This window comes from Sarcophilus harrisii, chromosome 1 (assembly GCF_902635505.1).
Source record: "Sarcophilus harrisii chromosome 1, mSarHar1.11, whole genome shotgun sequence".
Taxonomy (NCBI): domain Eukaryota; kingdom Metazoa; phylum Chordata; class Mammalia; order Dasyuromorphia; family Dasyuridae; genus Sarcophilus; species Sarcophilus harrisii.
Window position 1 is genome coordinate 654,240,050 of NC_045426.1, and position 20,407 is coordinate 654,260,456.

At 45.7% G+C, this 20,407-nt stretch overlaps 1 protein-coding gene across 2 annotated transcripts in view; it reads left to right on the forward strand.

The window, feature by feature from the left end:
- The window catches only part of DPP9 (dipeptidyl peptidase 9), a 47,514-nt gene extending 28,303 nt beyond the window's left edge, over nt 1-19,211 (forward strand). Inside the window, exons 11-21 of one of the 2 annotated variants that reach the window (XM_031947811.1) lie at nt 332-509; nt 852-1,014; nt 1,534-1,613; nt 4,836-4,988; nt 7,725-7,860; nt 8,604-8,749; nt 9,963-10,109; nt 11,307-11,459; nt 12,065-12,207; nt 14,451-14,562; nt 16,645-19,211. In XM_031947811.1, coding sequence (XP_031803671.1) covers nt 332-509; nt 852-1,014; nt 1,534-1,613; nt 4,836-4,988; nt 7,725-7,860; nt 8,604-8,749; nt 9,963-10,109; nt 11,307-11,459; nt 12,065-12,207; nt 14,451-14,562; nt 16,645-16,737 — 1,504 coding nt within the window. In that variant the 3' untranslated portion in view covers nt 16,738-19,211. Of the gene's footprint in view, nt 1-331; nt 510-851; nt 1,015-1,533; nt 1,614-4,835; nt 4,989-7,724; nt 7,861-8,603; nt 8,750-9,962; nt 10,110-11,306; nt 11,460-11,605; nt 11,741-12,064; nt 12,208-14,450; nt 14,563-16,644 lie in introns of those variants that run through there. The other variant, XR_004231215.1, reaches the window with a different exon arrangement.
- Nucleotides 19,212-20,407: the final 1,196 nt, after the last annotated feature.

Below are 20,407 nucleotides of genomic sequence, written 5' to 3' on the forward strand. Positions count from 1 at the left end.
CTCTTAGAGGAAGGAGGGTGTAGATCTAGAATGGACCTTGGAGCCATCTGGTCTAGTCACTCCCATCTTACAGGTGAAGAGATTAACTTGAGACCTGGAGGCAAGAGATTTACTTAAAGTTGCACAAGTAAGAACAGGCAGAACTGGACTTTGAATGCCATATTTCCAGTTCTCAATCCAATGCCATTTTCAGTATAGTATGCAGTTGCTCTGCCCTGCCCCTCTGCTGTCCCTTCCCCCCACTTTCATGGAGTCAGATAGCCTTAATGACTGTCCATGCTTTTGTGGGCTTTAAGTCTTACCAAAAACTTGTCTGTCCTTTGCTTCCTAGTGCCTGGGCCATGTTTCTAGACAGGCCTCAGCAGCGGCTCCAGTTGGTTCTCCTTCCCCCGGCCCTCTTCATCCCTGTCCCAGAAAGTGAAGAGCAGCGCCTTGAATTTGCCAAAGCTGTCCCTGAAAATGTCCAGCCATATGTCGTATACGAAGAAGTTACAGATGTGTGGATAAACGTAAGGACCGAGGGAGCGCTGCCAGAGTCCTCTACAGCCTCAGCCCTTTTCCCCTGTTGTATATCTCCTGGCTGATGAGTCTGAACACAGACAAACTTATCCCATCTTGGCCTCTTGTGCCAGCTCCTGATTCATGGCTGGGGAGAGGAGCCATTTGTGCTCTGGGAGAGGGCTGAGGCCATAGGCCCATGCCTAGGTCAGAGCAATTTTTACCCTTTCTAACTACCAGGGTTCCCTAATTTCCTGGGGTGATCTTGAGTTTCAGCTGTCCCCATTTATTTCCCATTTAGTAAGATTTTTACCCCAATTTTCTTATGCCCTTTTTGTTCTCTTCCTTGGTAGGTTCATGATATTTTTTATCCTTTTCCCCAATCGGAGGGAGATGAAGAGATCTGTTTTCTCCGAGCCAATGAATGCAAAACTGGCTTTTGTCACCTGTACAAAGTCACAGCTGTGCTAAAACCAAATGGCTACGACTGGACCCAGCCTTTCATTTCTGGAGAAGGTGAGAGTTATTTTCTGCCTTTAGTAATGTCCATTGAGTGACCTTACTCACTTATACTCCATACTTGACACTGGAGGCAATGAGGACAGACCCAAAGAAGACCAATCTCCAGCCCCCAGAACTCTAATTGAGAAGAAGATGGGTAACCATAGTAACATCCCATATTTTTGAAACAACTTAAGGTTTATAAGATACTTTGCTCACAACAGTTCTTAGAGGTAGGTCATGTAAGTGTTATTCCCGTTTAATAGATGAGGAAACCAAAGTAAAAGAACTTGGTCTGGTTGGCCCAGGCCTCCTAAGTCCAGGTGCAGTGCTTCTTCTGCAGAGATTGCCCTGCGGGACAGATTAGGATGGAAGGATCTGAGAGAGGCAGCTGCTCCCTGCTTCTGCATTACTCTTCCTGCCCATGCCGGCCCCCCAAAAAAGATTCCCAGACTTTGGCCGATGATTCTTGCATTTTATTTGCTGCCAGAGATCTGGGTTCTTCCATTGATTTGTCTCTTTCCTGTCTTCCAGATGACTTTAAATGCCCCATCAAAGAGGAGATTGCCCTGACCAGTGGTGAATGGGAGGTTTTGGCAAGGCACGGATCCAAGGTACCAGAGCGCTCCCTGCCTCGTTCATTCTGTGCATGGCCTCCATCTTGCCTTTCTGCCACAGACCTCTTATCTCTTTGTTCTTGGGTTTGTGACCTGGAGAAGGTATTTCTTCTTTGGCAATCGGCCTGAGGAGAGCCTGCCTGCCTGAGGAGCCAGGCCATTTGATACCCCAGTCAGCCCCTCTTGATTCCATTCATCCATCTTGGGGTGAGAAGACGGACCTGCCAGATCCAGGCCTGGTTTGGCAGTGTAGATGAGGTGCGGCCCCTGGGACGTCGTCTTCTGTAGGCAAGATCAGTAACTATTACTTCACTGAAGTCTTTAGAGGCAGAAGAGACTGCAGGCCCACGAGGATGCCCCTTCCTCTACTCCAAACATGTCCTGCAGACCTTCCTCCTGAGGCAGCCATTTCTACTTGGGGACCACCAGAGTTGCTAGGAAGCCCATTCTGCATCAGCCTGGACCTCTTGGCATCTTCCCCTGGTCACTCTTGTTTCTGCCCAAAGGGAACCCACAGGACCAGCCTAGTTCCTCTCCCACTCAGTAGCCTTTTAGATACTTTCAGATAAGAGCTGTCATTCTCCCCTTCCCCCAAGTCTTCTCTTCTTCAGGCTTAACCTCTCCAGTCAGTCAGCAGATACTTGTTGATCACCTACTGTGTGCCATTCTACCCACTAGGGATACAGTGAGAGGCAAAAGATAGTCCTGCTCTCAACGAACTTGTAGTCTAATGGGAGAGAGACAGTGTGTAAAGAACTATGTACAAACAAATCAGGTTCAGGATAAATTAGAGATGACTACAGAGAAAAGGGGAACGACTTTTCCTATGAAGGTGGGATTTTGAGACTTGAGCTGGGAAGGGCAAGGATGGGATTGGAGGCATCCTTCATCTTAGTTTTGATCCAGTGTTCTTTGGATCCTGACTATTCATGTTAACTGACATCCCTCCCAGCATTTGTGCACATTTGACAAATGTGTGGAATATACCTTTATCCACTTTTTTGGGAGCATCTGCATTGCCACGCTGAATCAGATCTAAAGGCACTGAATCTGAGAAGGTCAGAATGTGAAGGGACCTCAAAAAGCATTTAGTCCAGTCTTCTCTCCCCACTCCTCCAAAAATCTCCTCTACTTCCTGCTACATGGTCATACACTTTTTAGTTCAGTTTCAATCACTGCATTCTGACAGCAGCCCATTTCACTTTCTGACATCTCTTTAATTGTTGGCAGGTTGGTTTTGTTTTTCATGAACTGATGTTTCTTTGGTTTTTTATTATATCCCTCTCTTTGTTCCTAGTTTCATTCTCTGGGATGCAGCAGAACTAGAACATGGCAGATCTTCAGATAGGGCTATCATGTATTAGCTAAGCTGATTGTTCTCTAGATTTTCTTAAGGTGTAACTCATTGGCCTAATTTCCAGTCCTATCCCCATCCTGGCTATTATTAGGACCACTACCGTCTTGTCATTGTTCCTTCTCAAATAATGGAACTAACTCTTTCCATTTTATAACAGACTCAGTAAAGGGTCAAAAGAAGGAAAGGAAACAGCAGACATCCTTTAGCACATCTTAAAATGATGCCGTCTCTGTTCTGAATATAGCTGGGTCAGTTTCCTTGTGTCTTCCAGTTCTATGCTGGTTAGGAGGCTATGACTGCTGTCCCTACACACCAACCTCAAAGATCAGAGATGTGCTTTAAAACATCTTGGTTTTCCTTAGGAACCCATTCCAGGTTACTCATCCACCTTGGGATTTTCAATTAGAAGCAGCTAATGACTGTTCCAGAGTCCTTGTGAATCCTCTTGTGAACTCTCCATCTTGGACCTTGAGTAGTCTTTTGTTGTCATTTTACTGAATTTCCCTTCTGAGAATCTGATTTCCTATTTCTTCAATGTTCATCATAGTCTCTTCATTAGAAATGAGCCATTTGTCACTGACCTGATCCTTAATAATACTTTCATTTCTGTAGCAGTTTAAGGTTTACAAGATATTTTCCTCATCAGCTTTCTGGGGTAAGCAGTGAAAGTATCATCTGTTTTTGCAGAGAGAGAAACTGAGAATCAGGAATGTTGTGTGATTTTTGCACTGTCACACTAGAAAATATTATGGCATCAGAGCCAGCACTCAGAAAAAAAATACGTCCCCTGATTGGGGTTTTGTCCATAGTCCTTCCTGCCTGGGAATCTCTCGGCGCTGGCTCTTGCTGCTAGACTTTGGTTGGCCATGGGACAGGAGCCAATCTGCAGTTAGATCTGTTGCTCATCCTAGATTCTCAGTTAGAAGGATGTCCTTGGAAAAAAGGTTCTGACTTCCCTTTACAACCCCGCTTCCCTGATGACCAGTCTGAGGTCAGGAGAGTTTATGTCTTATCTTACGGTATGGTCATATTTCATTACATTCATTTGCCACAGTTTGTTTAGCCATTTCCCATTTGATGGGCATCTACTTAATTTCTAGTTCTTTGCTACAGCAAAAAGTGCTGCAGTAAATATTTTGATATATTTGGGGACTTATTTTTTATTAATGACCTCTTCTTGAGTCATATATGCATAGTAGTGAAATCTTTGCATCAAAGAGTATGTTTATATTGATTACCTTATATAATTCCTATTTTTTTCCTTAACCAGTTGTACTAATTCATGTGCAGCTCCATCAGTAATACTCTAGTGTATCTTTCTATAATTTCTCTAACATTGACCATTGCCATCTTTTGTCATTTTTTCCAATTTACTGGGTGTGAGGTGAAACTTAAAGGTTGTTTTGATTTGCTTTTGTTATTTATAATTGAAAAATTCTTTTATATGATTGTTAATAGTTTGCCATTTTTCTTTTGAGAAGGAAATTTTTATTCATATCCTTTGCCCACAAATAGATATCTACATATCTATATCTTTAGTTGTTCATATCTTAAATATAAAACTCTTATCTGAGAAATTTGATACAAAGATTTTTCCCATTTTGTCAACTTCCTTTCTTAACCTACTTGTATTAATTTTGTTTATGCTGAGCAGGAACTTTTTTATTTCTTGGAACTTTGAATCTTTCCTCCACACCCAGCATAATCCTCAGCACACAATAGGAGCTTCATAAGTGTCTGCTAAGTTGACTTGCCCATTATGCTTTACTATGTAGAATGGCTTTTGCCAACAGTGGAGAGATTTACCAAGTGATAAAGGCTTCTCTTTTCCTGAGGGCATGGTATTCATTTTCTAATTGCAGATATGGGTGAATGAGGAGACCAAGCTGGTATATTTCCAGGCCACCAAGGACACCCCCCTGGAACACCATCTCTACGTGGTCAGTTATGAGTCTTCTGGTGAGATTGTGAGACTTACCACGCCGGGCTTCTCACACAGCTGCTCCATGAGCCAGGTCAGCCTGCTCACACCATCCAGTGGGACCTCCTGTCACCTAGGGCCCTGGCCTCAAGCCAATTAGTGGGACTTCCATCACTTAGTGTCCTAACCTCAAGCCAACCAGTGGGTCCCCCATCACCTAGGGTCCGGCCCCAGTACACACACTGGACAAACACCCATGATATGATCACTACCTCCTCAGGCTAGCTAGTGTTTTGTAAGGTAAGTCAAAGTGTGATGTTGTTGGCATACAACACACAAGTCAGGTGAGCATTTGGGCAGGAACACTTCTGATAGACCCCATCTCTGCTTTTTCTCCTGGGCACCTTTAGGGTCAATAGCACATGTTTATGTATGAAGCTGGAAGGGACCTGACACTGTCCCACCAAAACCCATTTTACAGAGGACAAAGGGAGCCCTAGAGTGGAGAGTGATTCTATTGCCCAGCAAAGCTGAATTCAGGCCTAGGCCCTTTGCCTCCAAATCCCATCTTCTGTTTCCTCTCCTGTCCTGCCTCTTTGGCTGGGTTGTAGATTGAGTTCTTACCTCTGGGAGGGTCTTAGAGGGAATTAAACCCAAGGCCTTGGCTCTCGGGCCCTCTGACCACAAGCACTCACCATCTATTGGCAAGCATGAAAAGACAAGAGATACAAGCTATTGGTAATTGTGAAAAGATCCATTTTATTGGGATTGTTTTTGGAAGAGTTGGAAAGAATCAAAGAGTCCTGAATCTTATTTGAGGTATTTCTTCTAAAAGTTCAATAGGATAGTTAATGATAGATTATGTCATGGAGTGTTTTATGTGCCTAGTTTGCCAGCTAGGGATGCAGGCCCCCCTGTGTGTCATCTCTAGCAGCCCAGCTTCTGAGTTGTTCCTCACAATAACCTTGTGGGATAATAAAGGCAGGGATCATTGTCTGTACCTTATTAATGAAGGAGGTAGGGAGGCCCAAAAAGATGAGAGATTGGTCTGGAGTCTTACAGCAAATTAATGATAGAGCCAAGATAAAACTGCAGGGCTCCTCCTGGGTGGCTCTTTGAACTCCTCTCAGGCTCATGGTGGGTCCAAGGAACCACTCTGAAACTCCCACCATTGCCTTGGAGGCTGTGCTCAGCATTAGTGGGGCTCAGGAGGCCTCCAAGGCTGGCTTGTTTCTGCTCTAGCACATGACTCCACGTTCAACCCCGTGAATGAGTGGAAACAATTTGGGAGCAAGAATCTGGCAGTCTGGATCCTCTCGCCACAGAAACGTCCTTCTCCAGAGTAATCAATGAGCTCTTAATTGCCAAATCTGGTGACCTCTTCTCAGTCCTCATCCTGCTTGACTTTCTGTAGCTTTTGATCACCTTCTTACCCTGGATCCACTTTCTTTCTTTGATTTCTTAATCCTGCTTTCTCCTGGTTCTCCTATGGGTCTGCCCATTTCTTCTCGGTTTCCTTTGCAGGATCCTCAGCCAAATCATCCCTGCTGTCAGTGTCCCCACGGCTTTAATCCTCTCCCTTTCCTTATCTCATCTGATCTTGTGGGGCTAATTATCATCTCTATGTCGATGATTCCCAGATTGGTGTGCACAGCCCTGCCATCTCCCTAGTCTCCCATCACCAGCTTCCTTTGGGGTGTTTTTATCCAGATTCCCCATAGGCACCTCAAACTCAACATGTCCACAGCAAACTCCATCTTCCCTCCCAAATCTTTCCTCCCAAGCTTGTCAGTCTCCCAGGTTAGCAAGCTCAGGGTGCTCCCCCTCCCTTCTGCTCTGCAGTCGGCCTATAGCCAGGCCTTGTTGTTCAGAGCATCACGAAGTGCTCCCCGCCATGGTGAAGGCCCTCCTTGCCCTTGCAGTCGGCCTCGTTGGTTGGTCTTCCTGCTCCGGTACATCCTTGACTAGCTCACATTCCCTATTCTTCTAAATAAAAGCCACATTATCTCTAGGCTCAGATGTTAAGTGTTCTGTTTGGGATTTAAAACCTTTTACACCTTGGGCTCTTCCCCACCTAGTTTACCATTGGGAGCCATGGGATCCCTCTGTGCATCACTGCCACATAGCAGTCCATCTTCCAAGGGGTCTCCTCCCTGGCCAACCCCCAGGTCTGGATGCCCTCCCTCTTGATCTCTGCCTTCTTGCCCCCCCCCCCCCCCCCCCGGCTTTCATTTCCTGCCCTCTCTGCTTGCAGTGTCTCCCCTCTGACCTCCCAATTAACCCTGCACCCGTATGTGTCGTGTGTAGAAGGCTGTGCGGGTTGCCTCCTCCATGAGGTTGGCAGACCCTCAAGGCCGGGGTTATGATTTTGCCTTTATATTTCTAAGCAGTTAGCTCTGTGTCTGGCAACAGAGTAAGTGTTAGGTAAAAGCCTTGGGCAGCAGGTCATCAGCAGGGCTCTGCTTTCCTGTTTCTGGAATCCAGATAGTAATCATTGTCCCTCCTGTCACCTTAAAGTGCTCTAGGAACAGAAGCTGTTGGGTATTATTGTGACTGATAATAATAAGGCACTGTTCTCCTTTTGTTCAGCATAGGGGTAGAGACAAATAAATGGTGGATGCTGGATGGATTGAGAACTTCTCAAGGAGGAAACTGAGGCACTGAGGGAGGGGAAAGGGTTGATGCGAGTTCAGCCAGAGCTGGAGCTGGAAAGGAGGAAACAAGGTCCAGTGCAGACCTTGCTGCTTCTAGAAAGGGGCCTTTGAGTCCTCCAGAGAGAAGAGCTGAGCTGGCCTTCCTAACACGCCCTTGTTTTCTTTCTGGCCTGTAGAACTTTGACATGTTCATCAGCCACTACAGCAATGTCAGCACCCCGCCCTGTGTGCATGTCTACAAGCTGAGCGGTTCTGACGATGACCCCCTGCACAGACAGCCCAAGTTCTGGGCTAGCATGATGGAGGCAGCCAGTGAGTACCGGAAGGCTCCACCCCCCACCCCCCACCCCCCCGCCAGTGCAATCCAAGCCCCCCCCACCCAAGTCAGCCAGTCGGAGGACTGAGACAGCAGGGCTCCCCCTGCTCCTCGCTCCTTTGTGACTCAGTTGTTTTGCTACTTCAGACCAGAGCTCTGAAGGGAAAAGCGGGGGGAGGACTTTGTAAGTCTTTCACTGTATACGAGGTATCGTACTGAGCACTCAGTGCCTTAGCTTTGTCCCCCTCTATGACTTTGTGACTGTGTGACCTTGGCCAAATAACTTCTTGGGACTTCCCATTCCTCCTTTCTTCCATGAAGGAAGGGAAGTAGATCAGATGAGGGGTCCTGTGAGTATAGACTAGAGCACTGGGTGAAAGCGGAGTGCCCTGGGTTTGCATTCCAGCCCTGCCACTGACCTCTCTCTTCTCTCTCTTCTCCCTTCGTTTTTTTCCTCTATGAAATGAGAGTGTCAGACTACCTGATGTCTGTGGATCCCTTCCACTCTGGGTGTTCTCAGTTCTACATCCTCTGTCCCTTTTAGCTCTGACTTGGTGTATGCGCAGGGTCTTTCCTGATCTGACGTTCTGTGCTCTGTATCCCAGTCCCCTCACAAAGCGAATGGTTTTGGGTTAGTGTAAGCCAGGCGCGGCAAAGGGTGAACTGCACAACTTTGGCCCTCAGAACGTGGGGCTGTATCTGAATGCAATAGCTGAGTTGCCTGCTCTGTTCTTTTCAGGCTGCCCCCCAGATTATGTGCCTCCTGAAATCTTTCACTTCCATACGCAGTCTGATGTGGAGCTGTACGGCATGATCTACAAACCCCACAACGTCCAGCCTGGAAAAAAGCATCCCACGGTGCTCTTTGTATACGGAGGACCTCAGGTCAGTATACAGCTGGACCTCAGGCCCTTTCATCCTTGGCTTTCCTCTCCTGGCACTTGGAACTTGAGCCAGGTGGTGGCCTTGGACTCCCAGGAAGACAGATAAAGTGGGCATTATCTGCCTGGCGGGCTAGAATTTCATTCTGCAAATGCTGGGTCAACATTTATTAGGTATCTTGTTCATTCAGAGCCTAGTGCTTGACTCTGGGGAAAGAGGAGGCAGTGGTAAATAACACATGGCCCTTGTCCTTGGAGTCTGCCTGCTAAGGGGGGCAGGCTTGGTAGAATATGGCATGTACATCAATCATCCTAATAGATCTTAGTGGATTAGGGGAAAAAAGTCCTTGCTCTGTGAGGTGTGAGAAAAGAAAAATAATTAAAATTAAATCATTCAATAAATGAAGGTAATACATAAACTCGTGAAGACTTGAGCACAGATCTCATCACGGCTGTGTGCTCTGAAGCAGGTCATTAACAGTGGAGATGTTGTTTATTTGGTCACTGTTAAAGCCTAAGGCCTGGGGAGCAGTCTATGGGTGTTGGGATCAGTATTGGGAGCACTTTCAGATAGCATTTTGGCTTACTGACTTTCATGTTGATACAGTACAAGACAAAAAGACAGTGAACAGATGAGGATTATGATAAAAGTCAAAATAGTACAACAATACGAGAGAATTATAGCTAAAGGCTGAGTCCAGAAATACTTCATAGAAGAGGTAGAACTCATCTATTTCGGCTTTGGTGGGAGGTAGCTTAATATGAAGAAGAGCCAGATCCCAGACTTGGGCTCTGACTCGACCCTTTACTAGTTGTGGGGTCTTGGCCAGAACACCTAGCCTCTCTGAACTGAATGAAAGATTCAGAGACTAGATGGCACCCAAGGTCATTTTCTGAATGTCTAGATGGAGAGGAAGAGAAGGGGCATTCGGAGATTGAGGGATGGGTTTGTGTCAGAGAGCAATGGCAAGGATAAGGCCCAGAGGTTGAAGGCGTGGTCAGAGGGTGCACTTGAAGCACCTTGATGCAATGAAGGATGTACATTGGAGAAATGGGTCATAGTAAGGGATGTGACCATCTTGGTTAAGAATGTACCTGAACTCCTTTACAAAGAGAAAGGGATCTGTTGATTTTTGTGGTTTCTTAGATTCCCCTCAGCCAACATCCTAAAACATATCATGATGGTCTATTTGTGTTCCTTCTCTACCACACTACAGGTACAACTAGTTAACAACTCTTTCAAAGGCATTAAATATTTGAGACTCAACACATTAGCATCTCTTGGCTACGCTGTGGTGGTGATTGATGGCCGGGGCTCTTGTCAGCGAGGACTCCAATTTGAAGGAGCGCTTAAAAACCAAATGGTAAACATTTTTTCAAAGTCTGAGCAATAAGCTCATGGTGGATTTCTCTGGGGACACTATCCAGGGAAGAGAATTGGGTCTTTCCTGACATACTGTCAGACGCTAGTTGCAGTTCTGCCTGGACCCCATATGACATTTCTTAATTTAAAAAGTCAACAAGTATTTATTAAATGCTTGCTATGTGTCACATACTGTACTGAGCACTGAGAATACAAAAAAAGGCAAAATCAGAATCTGCCCACAAGAAGTTTCCATTTCTAATAAGTGGGGACAGAATGCAAACAATACAGTTATGTGGATCTGTGTAAATGTTAACATCAGGGTGATCCCAAAGAGAAAGCACTAACATTAAGGGAGATTGAGAAAGGCTTCTTGCAGAAGATAGAACAACAAAACCTATCACTTAATCAAGAACCATTTAATGAGCAGCTGCACTGTGCCAGACGCTGTTACTGGATGTGAAAGTATGGTCCCTGCCCTGACCTCATGTTCTAGTTAAAGAGAGGCAATTAAAACATAGAAATATTAGCAGCCTAAGACTGAATGTCATCAGGGACCCAGATGACTAATGTGGCCATTAAGAGCTCAAGGCGGTCAAGAAGAAAGGGACAAATGAAAACTTACCATTTTTAGGACCGGGGTTTGGAGTTAGAAGGCCTGCAGTAGAATTGTGGCTTTACTACCTCCTGGCTTCCACATGGTCCTGGGCACATAAGCTCCATCCTCTTGGTTTCAGTCTCCTCCTCTGTCAAACAGAGAAGTTGAACTACATGGTCTCTGTCTTCTTGCAGCTGGATAGCACTTTTGGTTTACAGAGCACAATCTACGCTGACTTGTCAGTTTTTGAACCTGAAAACAATTCTGGGAGGTCAGCCTGGAAAGTGTTCAGTTTACTCATTTTAGAGATCAGAATGTTGAGGCTCAGGCTGTGTTAAGCAGTCCAAGACCACACAGCTGGGAAGCCGCAGTCAGGATCTGAACAAAGAATTCACTAGCCTAAATCCAGCCTCATTTCTACTGCCCCAAATTGTAAAGGAAGCTTCTGGAGAAGGGTCAGATTTAACCTGACCTGACTGTAGGGAAGTCCCTGTGCCCCTTGGCAATTTGTCTAGCTGGTTCCAAGGATCTGTGTCCATTCAGTCATCTTGGCCAGCTAGCTAAAACAGGTCTCCTGAGTCTTTTTTCTCTGCTCCTCAGGGTCAGGTAGAAATAGAGGACCAGGTGGAAGGTTTACATTTTGTGGCTGAGAAGTATGGGTTCATCGACCTGAATCGAGTTGCCATCCATGGCTGGTCTTATGGGGGTTTCCTGTCCCTCATGGGGCTGATCCACAAGCCCCACGTGTTCAAGGTGAGTGCCCTCCAAGGCTGGTTCTAGGCCCTGCCTTGACTTGCCCTTTTGTACTGCTGTGCGTGAACTCAGTGTGCTGGGGACGGAACGTGGGCAGCTCCCGTGCCAGCGAGGTGGTCGTGCTACTTGGCTGTTTCTCCCTGCAGCAGTATTATGGGGAAGAGCCCTCTTTCCTCATTGCCCTCCACTGCTGATCCACGAACCGCATCCGGCTTCACAAAACCCATCAGCAACTTTGTGTTTAAGGCTGAACCCGGGACTCCGGCCTCAGATGGGCAGAGGTGGGGAATGGTGTGGAGAGGAGTTGGGTTGAGGGGTCATTAGGCCTATGGAGGTGGCTGGGGTTGGGGGATGAGAACAAGGCAAACAAAAGAATTAAATAGTGGGGATTTGGCTGCTGGGAGGGCCTCAAAAGCCAACCATCTAAGGGCCCCCATCTTCCTCCCCACTGGCCCACTGATGTACACAAAGGACCCAGTAGTCAGTTTATGAAAACTCTATTCCTTTGGTTCTCTAAGCTTAGAGTAAGGGCCAGCAGGTTGTCTGGTGTGCTGGGTTTGGATGACCTTAGCTTCTTGTGTCCTTCCCCATCTCTTGTTTGCCAGGTTGCCATTGCGGGTGCCCCAGTCACAGTGTGGATGGCTTATGATACTGGATATACAGAGCGGTACATGGATGTCCCAGAGAACAACCAGCAGGGCTATGAGGCAGGCTCTGTGGCATTGCACGTGGAGAAACTGCCTAATGAGTAAGTGGCTTAGAAGACCCTCTAGAATTCTGGATAATTGGATACCACCACTTGCGCTGCCTTTCCTCCACTACACTTCTAAGCAGAATCCTTTATTTTGGGGGGTTCTGGATCCTCTGGCAGTCTAATGAAGCCTGTGGACTTGTTAGAATCAAGTTTTTATTTTTTTTTTAATTAATTAATTTTTTTTTTTTTATTTAATAGCCTTTTATTTACAGGTTATATGTATGGGTACAGCATTAACAATTGCCAAACCTCTAGAATCAAGTTTTTAAATGCAGAAAATAAAAAACAGCATTACAAAAGAAACCATTTGTCTAGAAACACACTTAAAATGCTTTAAAAGCAAGTTCCCAAACCCTGGTGAAGAGCCCCAGGTCTGCATAGATTTTCTGCCTTAGCACTCCTGGCTGGGTTACTGTTCTTTCAAAATAATTATGGGCTCATACTGGGCTTACTGACTAAAATGTTCACTCCTGATCTCCCACTCTCCTTCCACCTCAGTACCACCTATCAATGTCATGCTGTAGAACCTGGTTCAAAAGGCTTCTCTCCTTAAAGCCTTTCCTGATCCCTGTCCTTCAGACCAAGTGATTTCAGCTCCCCAGAGTTCCCAGTATCTACCCGTCATGTGGCTGTTCACCCCCTCTGACTACCTTTGTCCTTCTCCCATTCTCTGGGCCTCAGTTTCCTTATCTTTAAAATGAGACTGTTGGACTAGATTACCTCTGACTGTTGTGGGGTGTTGTACATCGTAAGCTAGTGGCCAGTAAATACCCATTAATAATTGGAACTATAAATCATCTTGGCTTTATTTGGTGATTTTTCTCCTAACAGCCCTGTGAGGTAGTTAAAGAAATAGCAATATCTCCATTTTGAGAGGAGCAGAACCTGTAGATTCATAGGAAGAATCCCTGATGTAGAAATGCTAATGGGCAGCTTGCCTGGAGCATGTGGTCTTGGAGAGTGCTTAGGGCATTGAGTCTTGCCCCAGGCCACACAGAGAGTCTATATTAAAGTCCGTATAAAAAAGCCCCAGTCCTTACCACTTGTAAAGCCGTCTCTCTTTTTGATACTCTGCTGCCTCACTTCCCATTTTGCAGATGAAGAATCTCAGACACAGGAAAGTCAGTGCTCTGCTTGTCACTGACTCACACACTAAGTGTCAGAAAGGACATAGGAGCCCTGGGCTCTCCTGGCTCCTACAGCACTCAACTGTTACATGTTAGATTCTCATTATATCCTCACATGCATGTTTTCATCAGAACTTCCTTCCTTTCTTGTATTTGGGCATTTATATGATAGTCAATTTGTCCCTGCTTTGTTAGATCAGCAACTGGTTCCTCTTCCTGATCGTCCTCTTTGCTTGAACCTCTTTTTTTTCTCAGTAGTATTTTATTTTTCCGATTACATATAGTTTCCAATATTGGTTTTTTAAGATTTTGAGTTCCAAATTTTTTCTCCTCTCTTTTTTACCTCCTCTCTCCCCAAGCAATCTGATATATGTTATATATATATATATATATATATATTTCGTTTTAAACATATTTCTATATTTGTCAGGTTGTGAAAGAAAAAATTAGACCAAAAGGAAAAAAGGGAAAAAAAAAGTAGGAAAAAGCAAACAAACTAGATGAAAATAGTGTGCTTCAACACACATTCAATCTCCATAATTCTCTCCCTGGATGTGGATGGCATTTTCCACCCCAAATCTGTTGGAATTATCTTGAATCACCAAATTGCTGAATTTGTACCTCTTTTGTAAACACTTCTTGATCATCAACACTAATGTTCCCAAAGACCTGGCATACTGAGGATTGCATTCTTAGTGGTACTAAGGAGAGAAATCCTTAGTTTCTGGGCATAAATATGTATCCAGGACAGACTCTGCCAATTGGTGGTTGGGTATGTACCCTAATTTCTCCCCCCCCCCCCCAAAAAAAAAGTTTGGTATTTTTGTCTCATTGTTAAAAGTCTTAATTTTAAAAGTAAGTTTTAAATAATTTTTAAAAATTGAGTTTGAGGGTTTTTTAGTTTGATAAGGAAATCTTTATGATAGATTTTTCAACATATATTTGTCTTAAAACTTTGTTTTTTAATTCCCTGGGTATACACACTAATAAAATGTGCTTCATGTGCCTCCGCTTCTGGGATTAAGAAGAGAGACTTGAGTTCTAACCCCAAGGTAAGTACTTTGTTCTGGCCCCTTGTCCAGAAGTTCTCATCCATACCTTCTTTTTCAGGCCAAATCGCTTGTTGATTCTCCATGGTTTCCTGGATGAAAATGTGCACTTTTTCCACACAAACTTCCTCGTTTCCCAGCTAATCCGGGCTGGAAAACCTTACCAGCTGCAGGTAGGTGTGGTCTGCTGAGCATTTCCATCATCTTTCTGGAAGGGACCATGTCTGGGAGCCACAGCTCACTCAGTATATCATAGGGTGTCAGAGCTGAAAGAGCCAATGGGAGGTCCTTGTCCTTAGCCTCTTATTTTACAGATGAGAGCTGTGTGTGACCCACAGGTCCAAAGAGCTGTGCCCAAGGGACAGCGACGTGGGCCCAGAGGGGAGGGCTCCAACTTTGGCTATCCATTAGCAAGTCTAGATGAGGTCATTTTTCAAAGGCCTTCCAACTCTAAATCCTCTGACCCTGGGACTGGGCAAGGCTAGATGGATAGGCGTGGATAAGGTATGGCCTCTATCAGGGCAGGCTGCTGCCATTTCTGAATGGCTTTCAGGTTAGTTAGCTCTGGAGGGGGGAACACCCCCCCTCCCCCATTTTATCTATGAGAAAGCTAAGCCCTAGAGAGGTCAAGTGGCCATAAAGATAGTGAGTTTTGTAAGAACTATTGAGGGGGATCAAGGGACTTATCTTAAAAAAAAAATCTGAGATAGTGGGAGTTTGAGTCAGGATTGCAGAGAATCACATCCTGAGTTGAGGATTCAGTTTGTTTATTAGCTGTAATGAGGAAGGTCCTAGCTGTATTCCTCCTTCAGCAAATGACAAGGGAGGTTATGGCATTTGCATTTTAAATGGAGACTTGAGGAGGATGGGCAAGCCTTTGATGACAGAATGGGTTGGGGTATCAGTAGAGATATTTTGAAGTAGGGATTACTTGCTCCATAGAAAGAAGATGGTAGAGGAGCCTGTCCCTGGGTTCTACTTCCTTCCTTTTGTCCTGTTTGCCTTTCCCTTCCCCTCCCATCTCCTGTTCCCCTTCAGCCTCTACCACGTTCTTATACTATAGCCATCCTTTCAGGGGAATTGTGCCTGGCAGTTAGCATCACCTACTTATCTTGTTATTGAAAAAGGGTCCCACCCACTCATAGTATGAAAAATAACAATAGTTCCCAATGATAAAATGCTTGTAAGATTTATAGAGTAAATTTTTTAAATTTAATTTTGAATTAAGAAAAAAGCTTTTTTTTTTTTTTTAAGTGGATGAAAGAATGGTATACCCCCTGTGTCCTTTGGGCTGAGTAGATACAACCACTCACCACACTCACCTACTAGCCTCTCCATTAGCGAGACTGAGAATGCTTGGAGATCGTCATATTCCCCCCTACAGGTAGAACTTGTGCACAGAGTTGAGGAGTGAATTATTTATATTTTTGCTGTTTTTTCTGGTTACGGAACTCTTCTGTGCTGATTCTTTCATTTAATTCTCATAAGAGCACAAGGGAGCCAGTGACCAGTTATTTATTCCACTTGGTAGGTGAGGGAACAGAAATTTAGACAGATTAGGGGGCTTGCCCAACATCATACTGCTGGCAAGTAGTAAGCTCCAGTTCTCTGACCCTTGCATCTTCCTGCTGCTCCTAGTGTGACTTGAGGTGTGCCAGGATGACAACCCTAACCAAGAAATCCCCCTTTTCCTCTCCCTCCTTACAAAGAGTATGTCTGTCTGTCTGTAGCCTGAAATTCTACCATTTGAGATTCATTTCTTAAGAGAGATGGCTGCAGGAAGTATTTATTTATCACAGAATCTCATTGTTGGGAGGGACCATAGTGGCCATTTGCCTTCAGGTGACAGCTGAGTGATGCTGTCCTCTGTAGCACACCCAAAGAATGATCATCTAGTTTTTCCTTGAGGATCTATTGCCCTTTCCTTCTGAGGTGGTTCATTCTCCTTTGGAGCTAATTTTGGGTCATTTACACTTTAGGGTAGATTTACTTATCAGCTTCCCTACTTAGAGAGATACCCAAATCCCCAGATTCTGGGGAGAGTAGAGGACTAGAAGAATCTGGCCCTTGGGCTATGAGCTTTCAGGAAGGGTCCTGAAGAAAGTAGGATGGTGTCCTGGGTCGGATGATTCCTCGGGGTGGGGAGCCAGGCTGAGGTAATTGGGGAGCTCTCCTCTGTCATCCCTGTGTCAGGTTGGCATCAAGAGATAAATAGAAGCAAGTCCAGTAATGAGCTCCTTCTGTCTCCCACACAGATCTACCCCAATGAGAGACACAGTATTCGCTGCCCCGAGTCAGGAGAGCACTACGAAATCACACTGCTGCACTTTCTACAAGAATACCTCTGAGCACACGGTCTTGGCCAGACCCATGGAACACTGACAGCTCACCTCTGACCCCTAATAGCCTTCTTATCCAGAGCACAAATGGCCAATGGCCCACCTCCTGGCTCCCCATCGCCTGGCCTGAGCATGGGGAAGGGGCCAATGATGCTTGGAATGGTGCCTCCTCCCTTGACTCACCCCTGTGGAATTGCTCTCCATTGCCAGCTGATGCTTGTCATTTTTTTTAACGTCCCTCTATTTTGGCTCCCACTTCTTTGATCCCAGGACTAAAAGATAGTGGCCAGTCTCCAAGACTCCCTTTCTGCATCTTCCTCCTACCTATTTTATGGCTGGCTGGTAGGGAATGGGATGAAGGGCCTTGAAGCAGCTGGAGTTTGTCCTGGTTAGGTGGGGATGGGGGAAGAGCACCCAGAGCCGAGATGAGCGAATTAGGAAAGCTGCCTTAAGCCGGGAGGCTGTGGCTTCCAGACGGGCCACCTGCTTCTGGTCCCCAGAAACAAACCAGAGCATAGGAGCAGACATCTGGGACCCAGGCACGTGGTTTTTCCCTCTTCCATACTTGGGTTTCTTTATGATTGGAGTTTTCACATATGACTGGGCAGCCTGAGAGCTTTATCTAGGGCTGTTTGAGGGGATAGCCCAGCTACCAGGGACTGTTTGGATGGCTCAGAGCACATGCCCTTCTCCTGTTCCCCAGAATGGGCAGAACAATGCCAGCAGGTATCCCAGCCTCTGGATGGGTCATCTGTCCAGAGGCTGCAGGAGTGTCATTCAGGATATTTTCCTAGATGAGATGAAATGAATATTTATGTTTTTTGTCCTGTTTTCCTCTCTGGTTCTCCATCAGCCTCTCCTCTCCTCCCCCCCCTTCCCAACACCGTTCCCTGAGCTTTCAGGCATGCACTGAAATATTTGCTGTGCTTCAGTTCTCTGCAGGTCAGTGACTGTTTTCCCTCGCCATCTCTCCTGCAATGCATCTCTGTTCACCTAGCTCACATGAATCACGCATCCGGGGTTGGGAATTAGAACCGTCCCGCCTCAGGGTAATCCCTTCCCCAACTTCTTTCCCAGCCAGAGTTCCGCCAGGGGCGTTAAAGAAAAGTAAACGAACCACATCTACTTTGCCCGAGTATTTTAAGTGCGTATTATGAAAAGAAAATATTTTTGTGGATTCTTATTCTTTTATAATTATGAGTGTAAGACATAGCAACTCATTAAAAATATTACAAATGGCAGCCTAGCATCTGGTGGAGTGTTCTTTGAGGCGAAGATTGAGGCAGGTCAAGCCTCTCAATGTAACTGGAAGGAGTGGGGTATGTGTGAGCAGGTTTGGGAGCCCTTGCCAAACTGGGAGGAAGGAATGTTGGAATTATAGTCAAAGGAACTGGAACTAAATTAGAAGATTTCCTCGGTGACCCTGGCACTCCATTCTCTAGTCTTCACTTCTGTCTCCCCTGGAATGAGGAGGCTGGACTCAATGGTGCAAAGGTTCTTTTGGGCTTGAAAACCCATGAACTGTGACTTGTCGGGGACAGATGTTGACTGCCATGCTAGAGAGAGGCCTGTCTCCTGATTCACTGTGGATGCTGCTTTTGCAAGTGAACAGATTCCCCCTCTTGTTAGAGAGGGTGCCGCCTCCCTGGATGGGGTGAATGTGTGCTATCTGGAGGATTTGCTACCTCCATCTGTGAACTCTGACCCGCTGACCTTCAAACCAACAGTGCCTTTGGTCAAGTTTTCAGAAGGGCAAATTCTTACTCCCTATTCCTTTGCTTCCTACACATAGGAGTGAACCTGTAAGAGCTCTCACAAGCTCTCTCATCTTACAGATCAGTAAACGGGTCAAGAGAGGAGAGGGTTCTTGAGATCACACAGTCATTAAGTAGCAGAAGCAGGATTTGAACTCGTCTCCTGACATGTAGGAAGGGAAGAATGACTCTATATTACAGGTTTTTCCTTCTATAGCTAGGGCTACCTGCCCTAAGTACCACCAAATAGCGTGGGCCCATAGAGCTTAACCTGTTTGTTAGTAAGACGTTTTATAACAGGAATTTGCCATAACCAGATTTGACTGAAACTGAAATTTTCACTTAACCTGTTGTAACAGCAATAGATGGGAGACAGTTGTCTTCCCAACTTCCAAAGGTAACCCCACAAATGTTTTGAGACACTGTCACTTAACTCACTGTGTCAGTGTTTGAGACATCATTCTAATTCAGTGAAGTCAAAGTACCCCGCCATCCTGACCATCTTCCCCTTTATCCCTGTGGAAACAACAGCCCAGGACCATGAACCTTTGGAAATGAGGTGTCCTCCAGCCCAGCCTCCCAGTCACTCCAGGGAAGAAACTGGAAAAGAGGCCCGTCTCTCTCATGGCCATAAGCAGCTGCTGCGGACAAATGGCCACAGAGAGGCAGACACCCGAAGGCTGAGGATGGCGGCGCCGCTGCCCCCCATACCATGCCTTCCTCTTCCCTCCCACCCCCCGCCCCCTAGCCTGCTTCCAGCCTGGACTTTCCAGCCACTGTTCAGGGAAACAACTTCTGTGGAGAGAGCCGGCTATCCCTACCAGCTGCCATTCCCTGGGTAGAGGAGCCAGCATGTCGGAAGTGAGGAGCCCAGGAAGAGAAGTCAGACCACTGTCTCCCCCACTCATCTCCCTCAGACCCTGATGAAGAGCCCAGGGCCTGAACCCAGCCTTGGAAACCGCAACACTTGTAGCATGGCGTCCAAGTAGTGATCATCATGGAAAACAGCAGCTTAGCGACCAAGTGCCCCTTGTCACCAGAGCCTTGGTACTGCCCAGTGGCTCGATGTCAAACGCCGGCTTGATTTTTAGCAGTGGAAATGACATAAAAGAAGAGGCATTGACCTCTGCTCTGAGGCGGTACCCTGTGGAGCATGGGACTTTTCCATCAGACTTCCATTGTGCGTTGTCTCCTCCATTAAAGTGTAAGCTCCTCGAGGGCAGGGGCTCTTCATTTTCTATTTGTATCTCCAGTACTTAGCTTTGCACATAGCAAGCGCTTAATAAATGCTTTATTCATGCATTCATCATATGACCTTGAGCTAGTTTTTTCCCCTTTCTGAGATTTAGGTTCATTTTTTGTTTAAAAAAGAAAAATGAAATTGTTCCCTCTCCAACAATAAATATTCTTTACTTCCGTGCTTTTGTTGTAAGAGACCCAAGAGATCCAACAAGTCCTTTCCCTTTCTTATCTTTCACATCAGTGCAGACACCTGCTGAGCACTTCAGTGCCAGACCCTTTCCTGGGTAATTCCAGGGATACTGGTGCATAAAGAGAGAGGTCAATCAGGTTAATAAGATGAGAAAAGCAGAGGAAAAGTTAAAGATTAGGTTTAAATTTAATGTTTAGATTTAAGGGTTAAGTCACAATGACCTTAGACCAAGAGATTTTCAGTCACAGGATGATAGGAGCTAGACCTAAGAGATGACAAATCTCCAGTGTATTTGGGAGTCCAACCCTCTCATTTTGCACATAAGGTAAGGAAAGGCCCAAAGATGAAGGAACTTACTCCAGGCAGTTCCTGAAAGGCAGTGCCAGAATTCAAACCCAGGCTCTCCCAATCTTTTTTAGTTAATGCTAACCCGTGGGAGGTGGGGTTCTCCGCTGAGCAAGCTTTGTACCAGGACAGACTAGTTGCTCAGACA